A 21,998-nucleotide genomic window follows, 5' to 3' on the forward strand; every position below is an offset into this window, starting at 1 on the left:
TTTCAATTCTAACAGTAACTGTAGTTGGTATGTTCATACTATATTGCAATTTATATGTGACTTTTAATGAATTTTATCCCGTACGAACCAATTTTCATGTATTATTATTAATTTTTAATTATATATGTTTTTTCTAGCTAAGCTATTTAAAATTTTTTTTCATCTGTCTTTTAGTGTGAATTTAAAATCTAAATTCCTTTTCTTTATGTAGCTATCGCAAAGTTCCAGGGGATACGTGTACTGGAGGAAATAATTTCTTGTATGAACCTGAACTCAAACTTTGTCCTTCAGAAGGTAAATTTTAAAATATAAGTAAATCCTTGAAAACAGTTTATAATTCCTTTTAAAATTAAAAGAATTTTTATTTAAATTTTATTCATTTATTTTCTTTTAAAGTTCAGCTAATTACGTTGGCATTTTCATATTATTTGTATTGACTGGTTTGGTATTTTTAAACAGTAATTTCTATGCTTATGGTAATTTTGTCTCCATTCTCTGAATCCTTGTCATCTTTCTCCATGTTGATTGATTATCAGGTTTTTTGTGTAATTGTTAATTTATAAAAGGACTGTTATTGTTTTATGCAATGTGAGTAGCTTAATAAATAAAGTGGCACTTTAAAGAATATATCTTCCATTCTTCATACTTACTTTGTTTAGTTGTATCAAAATGCACATGTATTAAGGTAGTTTTTAGCTCTAAAAGGCTATTACTCTCTCAAAACATGATTTTGCTCTGGTTCCCTTTAAATGTTGTTCATTATAAGTGCATTGTATCACTTTGCATCCGAGTCTGTTGCCATTTGGAAGAATGTAACACACACACACACACACACACACACACACACAAAAAAAAAAAAAAAAAAAAAAGAGAGAGAGAAACATGCCAAAGTAAAACAAAAAAATTAGCAAAGCAACAGCCTTGTGTTAGACATAGATTTAGTCAAGAACTCTATTAATTTCAAGAGCAAACAGGAACACTTTGAAAATAAAAAATAAAAAAAAAAGGACAGTTCTATATCTATTGCGCCAACTGACAAAATTCAAATTGCATTTTCCATGTCTTGAAAGCATGATTTAGGATATTTATTAGATTTATATATAACATAGTTATTTTAACTCTAAATTAGTTGTTTTGACACAAAATCGGACTTTTTCTAAAATGCCATGCCCTTTTATTTTTTTTTCATATTTCAATTCTACGACACAAATTAAGCCTGAATATTTTGTAAAATTTGGTGTGAAATTTACGAAGAAATTCAAAAATTTATCTTGGCGCATTTTTTTCAAAGAAAAAACAGGTTGCTTTAAATTAAGAAGTTCGCCAAGTGAATTATTTTTGCTGCATTTTTTTCAGTTTGTGCCAAAATAATTCGCTTGGTGAACTTCCTAATTTAAAGCAACTTATTTTTATTTCCTTTTTTTTTTTTTTTTTTTCAAAACATTGTGCGACAGAAAATTTGCATGCACAAGGACAAAAAATGAAGCAATTATTTGTAATGTTTTTTCACCATATTCGTTTTCACAACTGCAGAAAGAATTAGATAAATTGCACATTTATCTCCATATATTATGATGCTTCCAACCACAAAGATTTAAAATTATTTCCCACAGTTGTTAGACTTTTTGATCCAGAAACAGGAATTAAAATTAGGATATTAGATTTTGTTTCATTGCTGGGTGAAACCTTTTTTTTTTTCCAATGGCAGATTGTGAACAGTTATAGCTTTGTAACAGAGTCCATTAATCTATGCTAAGGCCAGATGTGGTGGTCTCTTTATTATGGAGACAACACCTAATTGGTGGGCCACCATTGCCTTCTATGAAGGAATGAAGAGTTACAACCATACCTTCTCCGGGATTCGAACCCAGGCCCTTCGGTATTGCAGTCAGGCTCCCCTAACCACTATACAGTCTTGGCGGCTGCCCAGTGAAACTTGACAAATAATTTTTGATTCCATAAGTACTAATTTAAAAAGAATAATTTGAAGAATAAAATCATTGCCTATTGTGAGGCAATAATTTTATTGTTGACACTAATGCTAATTTTGGTGGAAAAGCTAGAAGAAGCATCAATAACGTTTTTACGAAACTTAATAAATGTTTGAACCAAAAAATTATTTGAGTAGGTTGTGCTCCACACATTCTACACAATACTATTCAAACAGCATCTGACTTACTTACTTCCAATGGATGTTGAAAATATTATTGCAAAAATTTATTCGTATTTTTATATATATACTGAGCTTGTCGAAATTTTGAAGGATTTTTGTGAAAGCACAGAAATCGAATATAAAAGAATCATTGGTTACAGCAAAACATGAAGGATAGCTCTTTTACCAGCTGTAGAAAATATTTTTAAAATATAAGAACCATTAAAATCATACTTTTTATCACGAGATAAATGTCCAAGAATATTGAAGCTTTTTTTTTTAAATGACGCATCACAAATTTGGCTTCAATTCATCCACAACCAAGCTACATTATTTCACAATGCTGTGAAAATTATTGAAGGGGACAAAATTCCGTTTATGGAAGTGTCAAATGAAATCAATAACTTAGAAACAAAATTGTGAGAAAGAATTTATAATGATTACATTCCTTTAGCTATTCGAAAGAACATCACTAGGTTGGAAGAACAAGGTGCCATATTAAATGACCTGATTTTCTGAAAGTCAGAAATTTTTATAATAGCTGCTTGGAATATCTTGAAAAATGGACAGTTCAATTCGAGGATATTAAAAACTGTCATTGGGTGATATTAAAAAAAAAAGAGATTTTATGGGAATATGTGGAAAAATCTATTTAATATATTAGTAACCATTTTCCAAAAAATAATATTTGCGAAAATGATCTTTTTGATGAGGTGTCATTGGTAAAAACTGATGACAAAATTAAATGTTGGTTGTCTGCAAAAATGGAAGCAGACAAAAAAAATGGGTGGAATTATTCCTTCATTTTAAACAGAATACTTATGAAAATATTTAAAAAACTGTAGAACATGCACTGTCCCTTCCAAGAACAAATGCAGCAACAGAACGTGTTTTTTCTAGTATCAATAAAATATGGACAATTGGAAAAAAAAAAAAAAACGCAGTTGAACATTAAAATTTAAAAATCTGTAGTAAGCCTAAAGTATAATTTGATCAGTTCATGTGAGAAATTTCACTACATTTTAATAAATGATTCAAATCTATTGCAACATATTAAAAAATATAATCGTGAAAGAAAATCATAATTTTTTTAAAAACAAAATATTAAATTAATTAAAAAAACATAATATTCAAATTATTGTTTTTTACGGATATTTTTATAGTTACTAATAGTTAATAATAAATATATTTTTGTATATTTAAAGACAAGTATATGAATGTATATAATAAAATATATATTTTTTAATTATTGGTCTGCTTTCATAACTAAATTATAATTCTCATTTCATTCCATTTGTCCCGCTTAGTCTCAATGAAAATGTGGTCACTTTACTTCAGCCATGTTGTCATTTGAGCCATTCATTTCAAGAGACAGGTGATGATTTTTCAGCAACCATTATTAATTTTTTTTTTAAATGTTCTTTTTTGTTAAAGTCTATGAAGGGCCAACCACTTCTGGATTCAACATTAACATCGCTGTGTCCATCACAAAATCATCCATATGAATGTGAAAATCTTGGATATGTTAATGGTTTATCTTCTTGTGCTGTACACAACATTTCGAATGTCTCCATTGCTGATTTCCCCCTTTGCATCAAAACATTATTGCATAATTCTTTGCTTAGCTTTTGAATCCGTAACAGCAGATGTTCACTGAATCGAATCTAATGACATGATTACATAGAAAATTCTGTTCATGTATGGAGGAAGTAGGAGAAGCAAATTAAGATAGCATAGTAATAAATGCTTTGTTAAGGGGGGAAAAGTTAATCCTAAAGATGTGTAACATATAATTTCATTTTAAAACAAAATTTTGGTTATTTAAATCCAGATTTAATTTTTCATTTAGTTATGTGTATGATCTTTTTTTAATTTTTATATGCCTGGGACCTGTTTTCTTCTTGTATACCCTTTGATATATTTTTTGTTTTTCAGATGATGAGTTCCTTCTTGTGGCTGAGATGCACAGAATCAGTAGATTAGATTTAAATTCAGAAACACCTGAATTGCTCCAAATTCCTTTATCAAATATACGTAATGTTGTTGCACTTGATTTTCATTACGCAAGCCATTGTCTCTATTGGCAAGATACAGATGCTGTATTTGTTAGTATTTTGTTTTTATTTTATTATTGTAATTTGCATTTTTATTTTATGGATCATCAGTAAACCCTATACTTTGTGAATATATTTATCTTTTTTATTGAGAAAATTTAAGGGTTACTCAATCCCGTATTGATAATAATGTTCCATTTTCATTGTTGTGTAGTCCTGGAAAAAAGTTACATAAATTGAAATTTTCTTGTCCTCTGCAGTACTGATAGCTCAGAAATATTGGTTCAGAAACCTTTTTTTTTTTAGAAAAACTTAATTTTGCTTCCTTGTGTAAAGTATTATAATTTTGAAAAATTTGGGGTATCATATTTCAATGAAAATATCCATTTTGAATTTTGACTGCTCTCGAATCCATTTGAAAGTTTTTTTTTTTTTTTTTTTGTTTAAAATCCATACATATAGACAGAATAAGACTCTTTTTTCCAAAATGCAATAAAATGGATTGAGAAGAGATTTTTTTCATGATACCTGTACATATTTATCCATGTATCTTGCATAACTCAAGAACGAGCAGCTGTAGAAAGTTCAAATTTTGTACATGGTACTGCTATAATATGTAGTTGTGCACCTTCCTTTTCATTGTAATTGTATGTATAAATATATTTCTTCCCTGTTACCTGGCTTTGTGAGCTACATATTTTTATTCTTATATGTAGGTAAATCGCACATTTTTTGCTTTAAAAGTGGCTAAGTTTTTTATGCCTTTAGTTAATCTGCATGCAGTAGTTAAAGAATTATCAACAATTTAAAAGCTTAAGTAGTGCTAGGCCTAACGAGACTGCCATTTGTTTACATTTAAAACTCTTAGTAGAACAGTGAATTAAATCAGTTGGGGCACCAACTTTAATCGCTTTTTAGCCAGTGGTACCAAGAATTAACGTTGTTTTGTGCATCAAAAACTGAGTCTTCGTCCACATTGGCCAAATTTTTGTTTGCATAGAAACTTTTAATTTTAATTGTAATTAGAATTTTTAATGAAGATGTTTTTATGTATTTTTGCTTTGCTGGGAAATGAGATCTGAATTGATTGAAAGAGAAATATATCTCTAATGAAATTCAAGAAAATAAGTTTAAAAGAAGTGCAGCAAAAAATGTGTGGAATTTAATAGGAATATGTGATGTCCACATCAGATATTTTAAAAAAAAAATGACATTAGGTATTAGCTGGTGCATACTGAAACATCAACATTAATTACACCCAACATCAACACCCAGGGGGATGAAATTAATTGGGGGATAACTTTGTGTATATTTCAGCATCAACATCTGTTGCCTCTGCACCAGATGACAGAATTCGAGAACGGAAGGCTATAGTAAACATGGACATTATATTAGGCAGTAAAATACCTTGCACCGACCCTACATTTGTCTTATATTTACAGTATCCCAGAAATGAAGTAAAAACCATTCATAATTTGTTAGAAAGAGAATTGGGAAATGGTTTGGGTGAAGTCATTTTCTTGTTTAGCAGAGTTTATATGGATGCAGAGGCAGGCCTTGGAGAACATCTGCGTGGTGTGATTTTGAATGCTTTTGCCAAATCATACCTGATGGAGATCAAAAACATTGTTTTATCAATTTGCTGCTGTCAAAAATATGTTTAACTTTAAAAAAATGACACTAAATTATGGGCAGGATATTGGCAGATATTGGCTAATACTCAAGTACCAAGAAGTCGCAGTGTGCATTTTTCTCCTTTAGCTGTAATACTTTTTTTTATTTCCAATGGCTAGGCAAAACGTTACAAAGAACTAAAATTGTACAGACAAAGGATTATAAACAATAGAACTAAGAACAAAAAGAGAACAAAGTCATTGCCTAAGAACTAAGAACAAAGTCATTGCCTAAGGAGCACTCTTGCCTCCTAGTATCTCGGCTCTTTTGTAAGACCACGAAGAGCCCCACATCGAACCAGATGGTCCCTGTCCATTTCTTCTCCAGAATTACAAAGTGGGCAAATAGGGTCTGCAACGTCAGTACACCCGTGTCGGGTGAAAGAAAGACAGGTTGTCTTTTAAATTATTTATTTGATAAACTAAAATAGATTTCTTGATTAAAACATAAAAATAAACTGATCATTACAGCCCTAAATCATACAATATCCGCTAACGCAGATTGGACGCAAAAAAGCGTCCTTTTTACTGTAGTTACAGCATAAAAAAAACTATTGTTCTACAGAAACCACTGGCGTGGTTTAGGACGTAAAAGATGCGTCCTGTCACCTCAAAATCACATGAAGAACTCTTACACAAAGATTTCACTCATTTTGTTATCTGCGAAGAGAAACATAATCAGTTCCTTGTGTCCGGAAACTCCCAGGGGTTTTTTTCTGCAGTCCTGCTTTTCGCAGGTATGGTCCATTCGTCCACGAACCAAACAGGAAGTTATAATTCAGCACCTGTGCCCGCGGGGGGTGCTAGTAGCTGTATCGTCACAACCCCTTTTCTTCCCGGAGGGCGGGGGTTTTCAGAACTCCAATTCACGGTAGCTACCACAGCAAGTTTTCAAAGTAAACTAATTAGCAGTTATTAGCATTAATACATTTTACAACAACACTGGGCTACGTACCAAGGATAAGCATAACAAGAACTATATTGAGGCCAGTAAAAAAAACATATAATCAACATAATACTGAGAAATAAACTTAATTATACACACACAAATAAAGAACGTATAATTTTCTGAAAAATGTAATATACAATATACAGTCCTAAGTTTAATATTAATTATATATCTAGCCAGGCTGAAAAGGGAAACCTTGCAGATTTTTAACTTTCCGTTTGTGATAATCTCTGAATGGTAAATTTACACTACTTGGTGTCTTGGCCAGTTCTCCTACGGAATTTTTAGGCATTCGCAAACCTCCCGAGTCTGGTTGGTACGAAACGTCGTTTAGCTTATCTACAGTTTCTTGTTCGGGCCGAACCGAAAAGGTAATTCTTAACTTGTACACCTTTCCCAAAGAATTACTGTGATCGTTTAACACGACTAAGTGACAAGATGGCTTTACAACGTCACTTTTCTTTTGTAGGTCCGCTATAAAAGAATATTTTATTGTAGGCAGTGATAGTTCATTCACTTTCGTTTCAGGCAGAAAGAAATTTGTTTTCTCTATCCTTTGTGTTTGAGACAAGACTTTACCCCTTTCTATAATGAGGGGAGAAACTTCACTTGAGGGTTCGAGTTCGCCTCGTTCAGACTCCAGTGGACAACTTTTCCCCATTTCATTCTTTGATTGACTCGGAGCTCGAATACCTGTTTTCACCTGAAAGAAAAGTTTATCATGTTGATCTACGGCTAATTTTTCGGCGGTTCTGTTTCCTAACAGATAATGTTCCAATTCATTTCGAATGACCGCTGCTTTTGTTGTTACTTGGCCAAAAGTTCCTTCTATTGTAACGTTTGCTAAGGGTACACAAATTGGGGCCTCATCAAACGGGTGTTTTACCCAAACAGTCTCACCCGTCAGCATCGAAGGAGTGAGATATTTCTTGCAAATTACGTCAATGCATGACCCGGTATCTCTCAAAACTGGCAGATCAAAACCGTTCACTTTAGCCATCGTTAGATACGGGGCTAAACAATCTTCTTCAATCTCCTGGACTCTATTTACAATAAACGGAGTTTTGAGATCCCTTTTAATTTCTGGACATTGAGGCCTTAAGTGTTGGGTTGAACCACAAGAATAACACTTAATTGGTCTTCTCATATCAAATTGACGCTCATCCTGATTACGGAGATGTTCCTTTCTGTCAGAGGCATATCTATCTTCCCCTCCAGACTGGTGATACTTTTTCGGATCCCTCGAATTTAAATTATTTATATTTCCCCTTTGTGACTCCAAACTATGAGCAGGAGAGATCTTCTTCCGGGGTTCACGCACATTTTCATATTCTTCCAGCATTTCCGCTAATTTCTCTGGAGTCATTATCTTCTACCATTCGTCAATAAAATATTGCCGCACTTCGGCATTTACATGACGCTTCATTTGGCCCGTTATCATGAGCTCCTTTAAAAGTTCAAAATACGTAACTTCCAAACCTGCAATCCATTCTTCAAAATAATTCCTTAATTCAAAGGCAAAATCTCTCCAAGTGGTTTGGGGGTGTTTCTGAGATTGCACGAATTTGATGCGAAATTTTTCTGGACTAAGTTTGAACCTTTTAAGCAGTATACCTTTTATATAAGCGTAATCATAAGCCTGCTGTTCTGGTTCTCGCATAATCAGCTGAACTATGTCAGTTGGCAAAATTGTCAATAAAACCGAAACCCATTCTGATTGGTGAAGATTCGCACGCTTTGCTTGGCACTCAAACATGACCAGATACAAACTGATATCGTTCTCTTCAGGATCAAATTTTGGCTTCATTTTTTTTAGATCATATCGGCTTTTTTAGTCCATTTTCTTCATTCCCACCATTTCCAGAGTCATTTCTGTTAGCGGCTAGTAAACGTAACTTGGATAATTCAAATTCCATTTCTTCTCTTCTAATTCTATCCTGCCTTTCTTCTTCTTCTCTCCTAATTCTTTCTTGCCTTTCTTCTTCTTCTCTCCTAATTCTTTCTTGCCTCTGTTCTTCTTCCTTCCTAATTCTCTCCTGCTCCTTTTTTTTCTCTCTCAAGCCTCGTTGAAGTGATATTTTCTAACAGGCCTTTCACTAGTTCCTCCTCATAGGATTCATTTCCCATAATCAGCTGTCTTAAATCCAAATCCTAAGTTCAGGGCTAACGTTTTCCCCTAACTCTTCAGCCAAGGATTTAAGATCCTCTTTCCTAACTTTTGCTAAGAATGCCATGATATAACCAAAATTATGATCCTAACAATTTTAGCTCCCTCACACTACAGATACATACAATTGATTTAAACAGATATAATTTTCACAAGAGAGAGTAAAAATTAAACTTTTATAATTTTTTTCACAACCTATTTTACAGATGTTAGACAAAAACATGACAGTTTACACTATAATATGCACATTATGCATTCAAAAATAAAAACAAAAATTGTCTACTTGAGGACGTATGAAACTACAAATAATATTATCCTCTGAAAAGCTTTAAATTCAGTTGCGTAAAACACACTTGCTTATGATAATACAATATACTTTCCTCAAAATTTGGGATATGTTAAAAATATGCATTCAGAAATACAATAAATTACACAATACCTATCCATATGCTAGTAATTAACATTAATATGACAACAGTTAAAAGGAAAGATACTGGGGGTTTTATCATTCCCCTTTTACTCCTTCAATAGAAGAAAAAAAATTTTCAGTTCTTACACAAATAAAAGTTTGACACACCTTAACTGAAATTCTAATATTTATAACATTCAAAAGTCTTAGAAATGATATGTCAGAATGCCACCTAACATTAAAACCTTTAAGTTGCAGTAATTCTACTCCTTTTCCCAATCCAATATATAAGTTTAATTTAAGCACAACACATTAACATTTCAGATATTAAAAAAAATCTATTAACACAGGTTTAAATTCTAAATTTTATACTTTCTTATTGTAACATGAAACCCAAAAAGCACATTTCTTTAAGCTTTACAGGAACAAGTTGACTTAAAACTTATGTGAACTTGCATACTGATTTACAGAAATAAATTAAATTACTTTACTGCCTCAATATAAAAATCCAAGGGACTTACCCCTCTGGATTGGAGAGTTGAAATGGTTGCGATGCAAAACCGGATGCCGTCCCAACTTCGCTTCTCACAATTTAAGATTTTATGGACGCTGATGATCCAGGCACCTATAACGCACACACACAAGATCTGATGATCTAAATTTTCTCGATCACAAGGGTGATCACCCACATATCACTTTTTCAACATCTACACATCACAATGATCTGATGATCTTCAGACAATGATTGTCCCACACGCTCACTGCGGTAAATTTTCTCGAACACAAAGATGATCGCACCAGTAATACCTTTATCACTGCGCTTAAAGATGAGCTTATTTCAGGGGACTGTCGTTCCTCTTTTTCTGGGCTGATGTCTGTAACTTCTTCGTGGATTCTATTCCCCACTTTGAAGAGCTGTAAATCACTTTTCGAACGGATGTTCGTAAATTCGTGCTGCACTTCAGAGCCTGGCGGTCTGTACTATCTGCAAACACTTATGATGTTCGGACAATGGCTGTCCTACAAACTCGAGATGAATTTCAGACTCGGACGGTCTGCAATCTCTGCATGGATTTCTTATCTCCCTGCTTCGGAGAGCTGTAATCACTTTTTTGAACTGATGTTCGTAACTTTTCGTGTTGCACTTCAGAACCTGACGGTCTGTAATATCTGCAAAACACTGTTGATATCCGGACAATCACTGTCCCACAATCTTGAGATGAATTTTTAGAGCCTGACGATCTGTAATTTCTGCATGGATTTTCTCATCTCGTTGCTTCGAAGAGCTGTAATCACTTTTTCGAACTGATGTTCGTAACTTTTCATGCTGCACTTCAGAACCTGACGGTCTGTAATATCTGCAAAACACTATTGATATCTGGACAATGACTGTCCCACAATCTTGAGATGAAATTTTAGAGCCTGACGGTCTGTAATTTCTGCATGGATTTTCTCATCTCACCACTTCGGAGAGCTGTAATCACTTTTTCGAACTGATGTTCGTAACATTTTGTGTTGCACTTCAGAACCTGACGGTCTGTAATATCTGCAAAACACTTTTGATATCCGGACAATGACTGTCCCACAATCTTGAGATGAATTTTTAGAGCCTGACGGTCTGTAATTTCTGCATGGATTTTCTTATATGAACCGCTGCCACCATTTATTATAGCTGTAACATCAGTACACCCGTGTCGGGTGAAAGAAAGACAGGTTGTCTTTTAAATTATTTATTTGATAAACTAAAATAGATTTCTTGATTAAAACATAAAAATAAACTGATCATTACAGCCCTAAATCATACAATATCTGCTAACGCAGATTGGACGCAAAAAAGCGTCCTTTTTACTGTAGTTACAGCATAAAAAAAACTGTTGTTCTACAGAAACCACTGGCGTGGTTTAGGACGTAAAAGATGCGTCCTGTCACCTCAAAATCACATGAAGAACTCTTACACAAAGATTTCACTCATTTTGTTATCTGCGAAGAGAAACATAATCAGTTCCTTGTGTCCGGAGACTCCCAGGGGGTTTTTTCTGCAGTCCTGCTTTTCGCAGGTATGGTCCATTTGTCCGCAAACCAAACAGGAAGTTATAATTCAGCACCTGTGCCCGCGGGGGGTGCTAGTAGCTGTATCGTCACAGGTCACTTGAAATACCTATGCGATGCATGTGAGCAGCAAGGCAATCATGTCTTGTAGATAGACGGAAAGCCATAACTGCATTGCGTCTTGGACTATCAGGAATAAAAGAAGTATTTATTATTCTCCAACTTTTTAATGCTGTACGAGTCTGAAGATCTCGTAAGATATTTTAATTGTAATATTATCTTCAGCAATAAAATCTTATAAAGATTTAATAAAAATTCCACGAAACTAACAAATGAGTGTCAAAATTATAATTTTCTAAATAGATAGAATTTGGCTTATTTTAGACAAAAATTTAAAGTGTCAGGTTGAGGCTGAGATAGTATAAACGGATCTTTTCCCTTTTTGATATTTGTTTCACACAAGGAACAAGTTTTTCATTAGAAATTCACAAAATTTTTCCACTTGTAACTGTAAAAACTAAAAGTTTTGCCCAAATATGGATTTTCTATACTTATTTTAATATCATATATAAAATTCTGAAAAAAAATATTTTTTACCCAATGGTTTATTTGATCTAAATTAAGTAATGGCTTCTCGCTATGGAAGTTCAGAGATATATTGAATTTCTGAGTTGCCATATGTTGACAAAATTTAGTTTTGATCATCAGGATTTATTTTATTGGAAATATCAGTAATTATCAATGATCCTGGGTCACATTTTCTTGACAGTATGGCCTTTAAAAAAATTCTAATGATATTTTATTAAAATCAATCTTATTTCTTATCTCTAAATTTTGCTTGCTTATTTATTTATGAAAGTGTATTACTTGGAGTTAATCACTAGCATTTCTTCTACTGGTTATTAAACTAATCCCATTATAGTGGTTAAAGATAGTTTTAAAAGTTTTTTTTTTTGTTGTATTTTAAAATTGTATTAATTGCTATTATTTATGCAATTATTATAGCTACCCTGTAGGTGTGTTTCTCTATGGAGTTCTAAATACAAGCCATAATTTGCAACTTATGCTATGTAAAAAGAAATAAGTTCATTTGTATGTGTTGGAATATACTAATCTTTGTAAGAAGTACGGAAACTTCCCTCACCGACATCCATGTGCAATTTATGTAGAAAATGAACCATTCCTTGTGCTTTATATATAAAGCATGTCCAGCACATTCAAAGATGAAAATTTAATTTAAACAAGGATGTAAATATTGTGGATTTTTCTAAAAAAATTATTTCTGATTTCTTTTCCTTTTACATTAATATCTGTTTTGGGGGCTAAGGGAAGTTGAAAATGACTTCTTCCCAACCACTCAATGTCAACTTCAGACCAGTCAAAACAAGTACATATCTGCCCACTGCATCATTTTTGCTAACCCTTTTCCTGCAAAAATCTCAGGGCAATGATTGCTCATTTTGTATTGTACGTTTACTGGGTTTGCTGAAAAATGAAGCAGAAAAGTACATTATTTCCAGACATATAGTATTTTGCCAAAACATCTTGAGTGTTCCAGTTCTCAATTAGCAACAATGCTATGATAGAAGATGTGTGTAATTACCGATAAAGTGCCAAAATAAGAACTTGCATTCTTATTTAATGGCATTCATAGTGAAGCAAAGACAAGTTGCAGGGAATAAATCTATTTGATGTGATTTTGAATGAGACTGCTGAGAAATTCATTCAGGAAATAAGAAAAAAAATGTACTTAATCTGCTAATATCAAAAATATATTATATCGGCAAAATGTGCTGATCGGTAGCATATCACCCTGTGCTGGCTATTATCTAACATCAGCAATTTTATGAATATGTGTAATGTGCATTTTTACTGCTACTTCATAATTTCTTAGGATTATATTGCATAATAATAACTATTGAAATGTAATACTTTTTCCAGAGACATTGTTCACATTCCTCAAAGAAGGGCAATGAAGCTATAGCAGAATCTAATATGGCAGCAGTTGAAGGGCTTGCATTAGATTGGATTAGTGGAAATGTATACTTTTCTAATGGAGAGCGATCTGCTATAGAAATGGTAAAAGCTAACACTTCTATTGCACAGGTCAGAAGAATTATCTTAAATAATACGTACATTGACAAGCCTCGTGGATTAGCTGTTCATCCTGTGAAAGGGTAGGTGTAGCTTAGGTTAGCAGCAGGTTCTGTAACACAAAAGATCTGACACTTTTTTGATGAAAAAGTAGATTTTAAGAATACAAGTAACTGTAAAATATTGATAAACTCTAGATATACCTTAATTTTGCCAGTTGTTTGGTTCTCAAATTTTATTATAATCAACATAATACTGTAATGCATGTAATATCTTCTGTGAAACATATGACTTTCATTTATGGAATAGAGAATGCAACTAATATTTTATATTCTGCAAAACATAATTTTATTATATGTCTATGTTAATATGTTTATATAGTAATGAAATATGTAATTTATGTAATTCTAATACATTATGAAAGTGTGTAAGTTGAAAAAAGTAAATTTTATATAGGAAAATGTTTAAAGTTATCATAATCAACAGTAAAACAGTTTTAAATTGTTTAGATAAAGTCAACCAATCTGTAAAATTTAACTAACCATGTTACTCCCAAGTTAGTTTACTACTATATAATGTATTATCAATGTTGGGGGGAGGAAGAAAATGGCGAGTATTTATTGTGGTTAATAACCTGAAACAGTTTTAAGTGATTATATTACACTTTATACCTAATACCTACCTGCCTTTCAAATTTTTCTTCAACAGTATCAGTCCCCCCCTCCAACATTTTGTCCATTGCTGGAAATATGAAAATAGTTCTCCTAAAATTGTATTTTCTTGCACCTTATATGTGTCACTGAATTACTTTTTGAGAGCTTTCTTTATGCGTGAAAGTTAAAAAGAAAAGTCACACTGATGGAAAAGATTTTGGAAAGGGTGTAAGCAATACAAAATTGCCCCCCCCCTTTTTTTTCCCAAAATATGTGTCAAATGGAGAAAGAATTTTTTTTTTTTTTTTTCAAGATTTCTAGGCACTTTTTTTTATTATTATTATTTGCCTTAATATTGTGTCACATGTTAATTTTTCCCTCATTTCTTCTCATAAGTGGATATCAAAGTCATATCAATCATTGCTTATCGAGACATGGTTTTTTAATCTGAAAAACCAATCATCCACTTGTGATTTAATCAAAGCATCTTTAAAGATCTGCTATATTCATTGTTCAAAATTCCAGTTATTCTGGAGTACTCTTTCATATGTCAGGTACTCTGAAAGTAATTCAGTGCAAAGCATTAAGTTTGCTTAAGTATTTAAATGTTTTGAAATCAGAAAAGCAGTTTGAAAGTTGGTGTTAAATATAAGTAAATGACTTCAGATGCTAATATTTAGATAATGATAAAATTTCCTTCTGGTCTTGAAGATTTAACTATCAGGAATCATTTCAGATTTAGTAACAGCTTGTGTTCTGAAGTGAGAAGCCCGGTGGCGCAGTGGCTAGCGTGTTACGCAGCAGCACCACAGGTCCAGGGTTCTATCTCCGGGCTGAGCAAGGTCAACTCAGCCTTTCATCCCTTGAGGAGCTAAACACCAGGGGGGGGGTTCTTGCGACAAACTGACCACTTGTCCAGGACATATGCTCATGCACCACAGAGCCCGTGGTCAAGAAAGCAGATATGAGGACACTGCAAGCTTTGGCCCCACACTGCGCCACTGAGTTTAGTAGTTTGTGTTCTAAAGTAAGTGCCATGTAGCGCTTCTTTATATCACAGCAAGAGTTTGTTGACTTGATAGATATTTTGATGGCAGTAGAAGCATTTAAACATATAATATAAATTTAAAATTACTTCATGGATGCTAAACTCAACTTTTATTTGATGTTAAATTGAATTTAGAACAAACTAAGTACATTGCGTGGCTGAAGTGGTCCAAAAGTTGAATATTTCTTTGTCCAGATTTTATAAGATGGCGGCTCAAAAAAAATTGTTGGATGATCGAGGCTATAAAAAGTCATAAGGTAACTATATAAAGATATATGACTCATAAATTAGTTTCTAAAGGATTCCATTAAATATTTTTCTTTTGTTGCTTGTAATAGCCAAAAGCTCATTAAAATTGAAGATTCATTTTTATATGCTATATCATTTATAGTGATTTAAAACTATGATATACAGCCTTTAAATAATAAGAATCACTTTGTGACTTCAGAACTGACAACACCGGCGTGAACCTGTACGAGCACACTAAAGCAGAGTTTAAATTGCACTGGAGCTGGGCTCAGGTACTTTTCAGTTTTTGACATAAATTGTTATTCTAGCCTGAGTACACTTCAGGCATAAATAAGAGGGTTCTGCACTTCTTTTATGTAATTCAATAACAATTTTGGTAGAAAATTCTTTTGATCCTAAAAATTTTATTTTCATAGTAAAACTTAATCAATTCTCTCTCTCCTGATTGCATGGTTGTCTTTATCTGAAAAACTATCCCTTTGTTCAAGATTAAGAGTTAAAGAAAAGCCCACATTCCACATGTCAAAGACTTATTCTCCAGGAAATGCTATAAATTTGTGAGAGTAAAATTTTCATTCTCAAAAGTATCAGAAGTTATTACCCTAGAATCAAATATGAGTAATGAAAATTGCTGTTTGTACAGAACTTCATTTTGTTCTCAGCTTCTAGATCAAGTCTGATATTCCATTTAACAACTAGAATTATATCATCAGGGGATCTTTCTTGGAAAGTGTCTTTCTTGGTCTCTTGTCTGTTTTCATACTTATACATTTCTGTTAAAATCCTACCATATTCTTTTAATATTTATAGCATTCTCTTTATTTTCATTAGTGATTCTTCAACCATTTTACCTTCTTTCATTGGCATGCTAGAAAAAGAATGACCTTTTGTTTCTGCCATCCCTTGAAATGGTACATTTTACTTTGTATTCAGGTATAAAATTCTGGTTGAACTCTTTTTTTAGTTTTTAAGTGAAAATGAATTTCAGCTGCTGCTCTAAATAATGTAAGGTCCAGTATTTTTTTTATCTATTAAACTATTTTTATCTATAAACCTATTAAACTGATATTTTTATCTATTAAATTAATTTAATAATTTATTTTTTTAAATCTCTTAACATTTTATTGAATTTTAATTGTAGTTATTAGTCCAAAGGGGCTTTGTCCCCGAAGGACTATTGTTTCCGTTTTGTGATTTTGTGGTGAATCACTATAAATGTCCATTTCACTTTTCAAACTGTTGCCACCAAATGTTAGAGTCCGGCATTATATTTGAAGAAACTAAATAATGAAAAATCTGCATAAATGTTTGTATATTTCTCGCATTGTGATAAAACAATGGTACATAGAGCTATCGAATTATGAATGACGTAATTCTCCTACGAATATGGAATTAATATTTGGAATTTGTTTATTATCAATTTCATATTTTGTAAAACTTTAACGAATTTTTGATTAACAGACTCAAGGATTTCAAAGCGAGCAATGGCAACACTCTACAAGGGTGGGGGGGAAACCTTTTTATCTCCAGCATGCGAAACTGTGTATCGGAAATTCTAAAGATTTTAAAATTATTTTGTGACATTGCTATTGAACTGATTTTTATGGTTTAAGTGCAAAAGAACATGATATTTAATAAATAAAGGTTACACACAAAATGTTAAAAAAAGCCCCTTTTGGACGTAATTTAAAATTTGAAACTTTTCAGATTTTTCTTTTTATTAGTTGTTTTACATATAATTTTTTTTTTTTTTTTTTCCTTTCTCCTGGCAGCTTTTCATAGGGCTCCGGCATTTTAAATTTTAGAAATTAAGTACTGAAAGCAAATACATCTCAGTATATGTTTGCCAAGTTGTGTGACAGTAGCATTCAAGAGTATGAAGTTAGGGATTTATAACAGCTAGTACTTCTGGAGCACTAATAATTAAAATGGCTAATAATAAAATTGAGTAAAAAGTGTTTATTAAATTTTTCATTAAATCAGGTATAAAACTGTCTAAAATTAACATGGTTTATATGGCAAACATTGCATATGATAGGCACATACATGAATGGATATAAGATGAAAGTTTTTTTGGGGGGGGGTTCTATTAATGCAACCTTTTATCATGAACCTTTGAAGCATTTTTAAGGTGCCGAGTAGTACTTGCAAGACCAGATTTGATGACAAGTGGTTGTACAGTACATGGGGCTGCCATGCTGCCGGGAAAAGTGAGGGAATTTCATAGGGAATCCTCCAAAAAGCCATTTTCGCGGCATCGGTAATGATAATTTTCTTGGCAAATCATGTATCACGCGAACATCGTTCGGACAGCTGGCGTAGAGCCAATTTTCATAGTGCCAATCAGACTGTGTTTTAGAAAGGAAAGGCAAGGCAAGTTTTCGGCATCTTTGGTTTCCAGTAACCTCGAGAGTCCAGAGATTCACATGTGCAGTGCATGTTGAACGAAAGTAAATTTTCCCATTCTTGTATAAAACAAAAAATCATATAAATTTTTTCTTCTTTCTTAAATGCCTTATTTGTCATTTCGCAGTAAAATAAAATTTTAAAAATTCAGTCATCTGGGCTAGCTATTTGATATACAATCGTGTAAAAAAGTTTAAGACCACACATGGAAAAATCAGATTTATTGGAATTCCAAAACAAAAACATATGTTATAAATGAAAAAAATAGACTTACAACATTATTGAAGTATAATCAGTATTTTGTCGGACCTCCTTTATTTTTTATCACTGCTGCAATCCTTTTAGGCATATTATAAAAAAAAGACTGGCAGTAAGCTTGAGAAATCTCTGTACGCCACATATGCTTTATTGCTTCAAGCAATTTCTGTAGCACTGGATGGTAGCTTCTTCACGACCATTTGTCATAATACACCACAGATTCACATAATACACCACAGATGGGATTCAAATCTGGGCTGGCCAATCAAGCACTTAGATTTGAATAGCCCTCAGATAGTCCTTTACATTCCTTGCCCTGCGACATGGAGTCCCATCATGCATGAAAATTGAACATCTGTGAACATCCACGTGAAGTTTCAACATGTCATGTAACAAATTAAGGTATCGACTGCCGTTCATCGTGGTTTTAGATAGCAGGAAATACACAGCAGCAGTACCAGACGCAGACATTGCACCCCATATAATCTGACTTGGTGGGTGTTTCACTGTTGAAATCTATATCTGTCATTTTATCTTTTTTCAAATGAGTGGCAAATACATTTAGCACATGCAGAAAATTGCTGCACGCTTATCAGAAAATAACCCTATACACCACTGTTGTTCGGCTCAAGTCTGACATCGTCTGCGAAAGTCAGTCGATCCTTTTTCATACTTTGAGTAAATCGAGGTTTCCTTGCAGGTTTATAGGAAAATAAACCATAATCTTAAGTCAAACATCTTGAAATAGTACTCAAACTGATGTTGGTACCATTTTCAGCCAGAACAGCTCTAATTTTACTGCAGGAGATTGTTGGTCATCGAGTGATCTTCCTTCTTATAACACGATCATCACATGCACAAGTTTTTTTTGGGCGACCGCTTCTCTTAAGATCTGCATAATTTCTTGAAATTTTGAATTTTCTGATAGAAATATGAATGGCTGTCTTGCTGACATTTACTTTCAAACTTGTTTCATGTTTTGAAAAGCCAACTTCATGCAGGGCCACTATTTTTGCTCGTTTTTCAACAGTAAGTGAAGGTTTCTTTACCCATTACAAGAATTATACAACAGCACTGTGTACACAAAATCCAATAACGAACTATTGATAAATGACATCACGTTATGTTTTAGCAGTAGAAAGCATTTGATGTAATCAACAAATGAGATAACGCAGTCACGAGCGAAAATGGTGCCATCTGTTAAAATACAGGAAAACGGCTACTGGTCTTAAACATTTGCCAGTGACTGTATCTGTATTCGCCAAAATACCATCCGTTTGTTTAATTCAGTTTTTAATACTTAAGTAATTTATTTTAATGTTATTCTTATCATTTAATGCGTCTTCTTCCTTCTAAATTTATTTATTGTTAGTTAATAATACTTTCAAATTTCAGACAATTTTCTCTGGAATACTTTTGAAACTAATTCTAGCAGTTTTGAACATACTATCACGAAATTTTAATGCACATATATTTACTTATGTGTACTGCTAAATAAATACAAAATACTTGAATTTATTTTAAAATATCATTAAATACATATTTTTCTACCTTTAGTTGCTAAATGTCTACAGAAAAGACATTTTTAAATCCCTATTGAGCAGATTCTAATCTCAGTCCTGAGTGGAGAAAAGAACTATTATACTTATAAAAGTAATGCTTTGGGGATTATATATATATATATATATATATATATATATATATATAGGTTCAAGTGGTACCATAATTAATTTACCCTAAGCACAGTCAATGCACACTATGCAGATAGCCTGGAATTTTCTTGAAACACACCTGGAAAGCCTGGAAGAGTCAGGGAAATTTATTCTCCTGTTTGAGTGGCAACCCTTGAGTGAAAAGTCAGAAATCCAGATCTCCCAACCATTAGCAATTCCCTTTTCTTAAAAAAAAATTTTGTGAAAAGGAAGAAATTGGGGACCCGAGAGTAGCATATGCTTTATGCATGCGCAGTGGACTACCCCCCCCCCCATGAAAGAGCATGTGGAAGGTCCTGATTCTTAATTTCACTTCACTAAATAAAATATGTCGATGTTGAAGAAACACAATCATTTATTAACATAAATCTATATGATCAATAATTTGACTGCATAGCTGCCGCATGCATTTCAAATCACAACATTTATCACTGATTTTACACCTGCTTGAATCACAGTGGCAAATACCAGTGACTTTACATTGGAGGAGTGGAGTGCTTAGTGATAAGTGTTGTGGATCCATGAATGAATCACTATGGTAAAAATATGATACAGGAGATGGATAGGTTTCATGAACAGTTTGGTAAGGAACTGCCAGGTCATCAGATTTTGATCACATGGGAGAAGAAAGCTTTTTGCTTGAGAAGTGTTTTGGATTCACCAGGCTCTTATCCTTTGCTACCTGGATGCCTGGACCTTCAGACACCAGAAAAGGCCCTGTGGCATCATCAAATTCGTATGTTAGTAACAAGCAGTACGCAGATAATAATGCTTTGGGAGCAAATGTGTTTGAAGCCTTCCAGCATGTGACACCACAACTGTTAAAGTGGATGGATAGGAGGGCGTTTAGGCATATCAAACTCTGAAGGATAATGGTGGAGTACATACAGATGTTTAGGACAAGTGTTATTATGCCCGTGTAAAGGAACTTTCTGGACACCCTGTAGATATTCACCCGTGTAAAGGAACTTTCTGACACCCTGTAGATATTCAGAAACTGAAATTTACTGCGTCTATGGTGGTCTGCAGATCGCACAGCAGGTATGCTAAGAGAACAATATTTTATAGACATTTACTAAACAGAAAACAATATGAACAAAACTGGCTTTTGTACTCAAATTCTTCAGGAAAAGTTTATTGCATCACATGAAAACTATTTGGTAGTGTGAGTTATACATTTGTTATAGGTTCAGTGATGAAAAAAATCAGAACATGAAAATTTTACCCTGCATAAAGAAAACCCCTGTATGTTTGTTAACTGTAATTTGCAGAAAAGTGTGAATATTTCAAAAATTAAATATGTTAAATTTCAGGGTATTGTTATGAAGGAGCATAAGCTTGATGTCATTAAAGTTGTTCTATAAAAAAAAAATTCTCATTATTTAATTGTTATATCTTGTGTATAAAATACCCAAAATGCTTTTTAATTTAGTGGTTCCTTTTATAATATCTTGTTATTAAAATATCTAATTTATTTTCAGCTTCCTCTTTATTGCAGATTGGAGTGAAAAAAGTCCTTCAATATCTAAATCATACCTAGATGGCTCACATTATAAGGTTTTATTTGATGCATTAGTTGTCCAGTGGCCAAATGGTGTTGCAATCGATTTGATAGATGATAAAATATTTTGGACTGATGCAAAACTGCATTATATTGCATCATCTAATTTGGATGGATCAAATATGAAGCATGTCATTCAAGGGTCTAAAGTTATTCCTCATCCTTTTGCTGTTGTCATATATAAGGTATATTGAAGTTTTTGGTTATATTGTGCTTCTGTTTGTAAGTTTTATGGATTTAAGTTGAGATTATGTTAATTTATAAGTCAAATAACAAAAAATCAGCGTTGTATTTTCAAATTTTCACAGGACTAGTTTCGATGGTTTTGCCGAACCATTATCCTTAGCTGCAAAAGTGCAAATGATTTGCAGCATGATAGCATTTGCTCTTTTGCAGCTGTGGATGATGGTTTGGTAAAATTATCGAAACTAGTCCTGTGAAAATTTGAAAATATAACGCTGATTTTTGTTGTTTGACTTCTAAATTAATATTTGTTTGGCGTGTTATTGTATCTTAATTGAGATTATGTGTAAGAAATCTCATAAAGCAGTGATACAGTGAAAG

General features: G+C 32.9%; 1 protein-coding gene across 1 annotated transcript in view; it reads left to right on the forward strand.

The window, feature by feature from the left end:
• LOC118195509 (sortilin-related receptor-like) overlaps window positions 1-21,998 on the forward strand; it is a 195,337-nt gene that overhangs the window by 61,413 nt on the left and 111,926 nt on the right. Inside the window, exons 15-18 of the mRNA XM_085813545.1 lie at window positions 212-294; window positions 4,088-4,257; window positions 13,395-13,630; window positions 21,355-21,619. Of these exons, the coding sequence (XP_085669671.1) occupies window positions 212-294; window positions 4,088-4,257; window positions 13,395-13,630; window positions 21,355-21,619 (754 nt within the window). The remainder of the gene's footprint in view (window positions 1-211; window positions 295-4,087; window positions 4,258-13,394; window positions 13,631-21,354; window positions 21,620-21,998) is intronic.

This window comes from Stegodyphus dumicola, chromosome 3 (genome assembly GCF_044657685.1).
Source record: "Stegodyphus dumicola isolate Sdum_Otavi_A_Nest chromosome 3, ASM4465768v1".
Classification (NCBI taxonomy): domain Eukaryota; kingdom Metazoa; phylum Arthropoda; class Arachnida; order Araneae; family Eresidae; genus Stegodyphus; species Stegodyphus dumicola.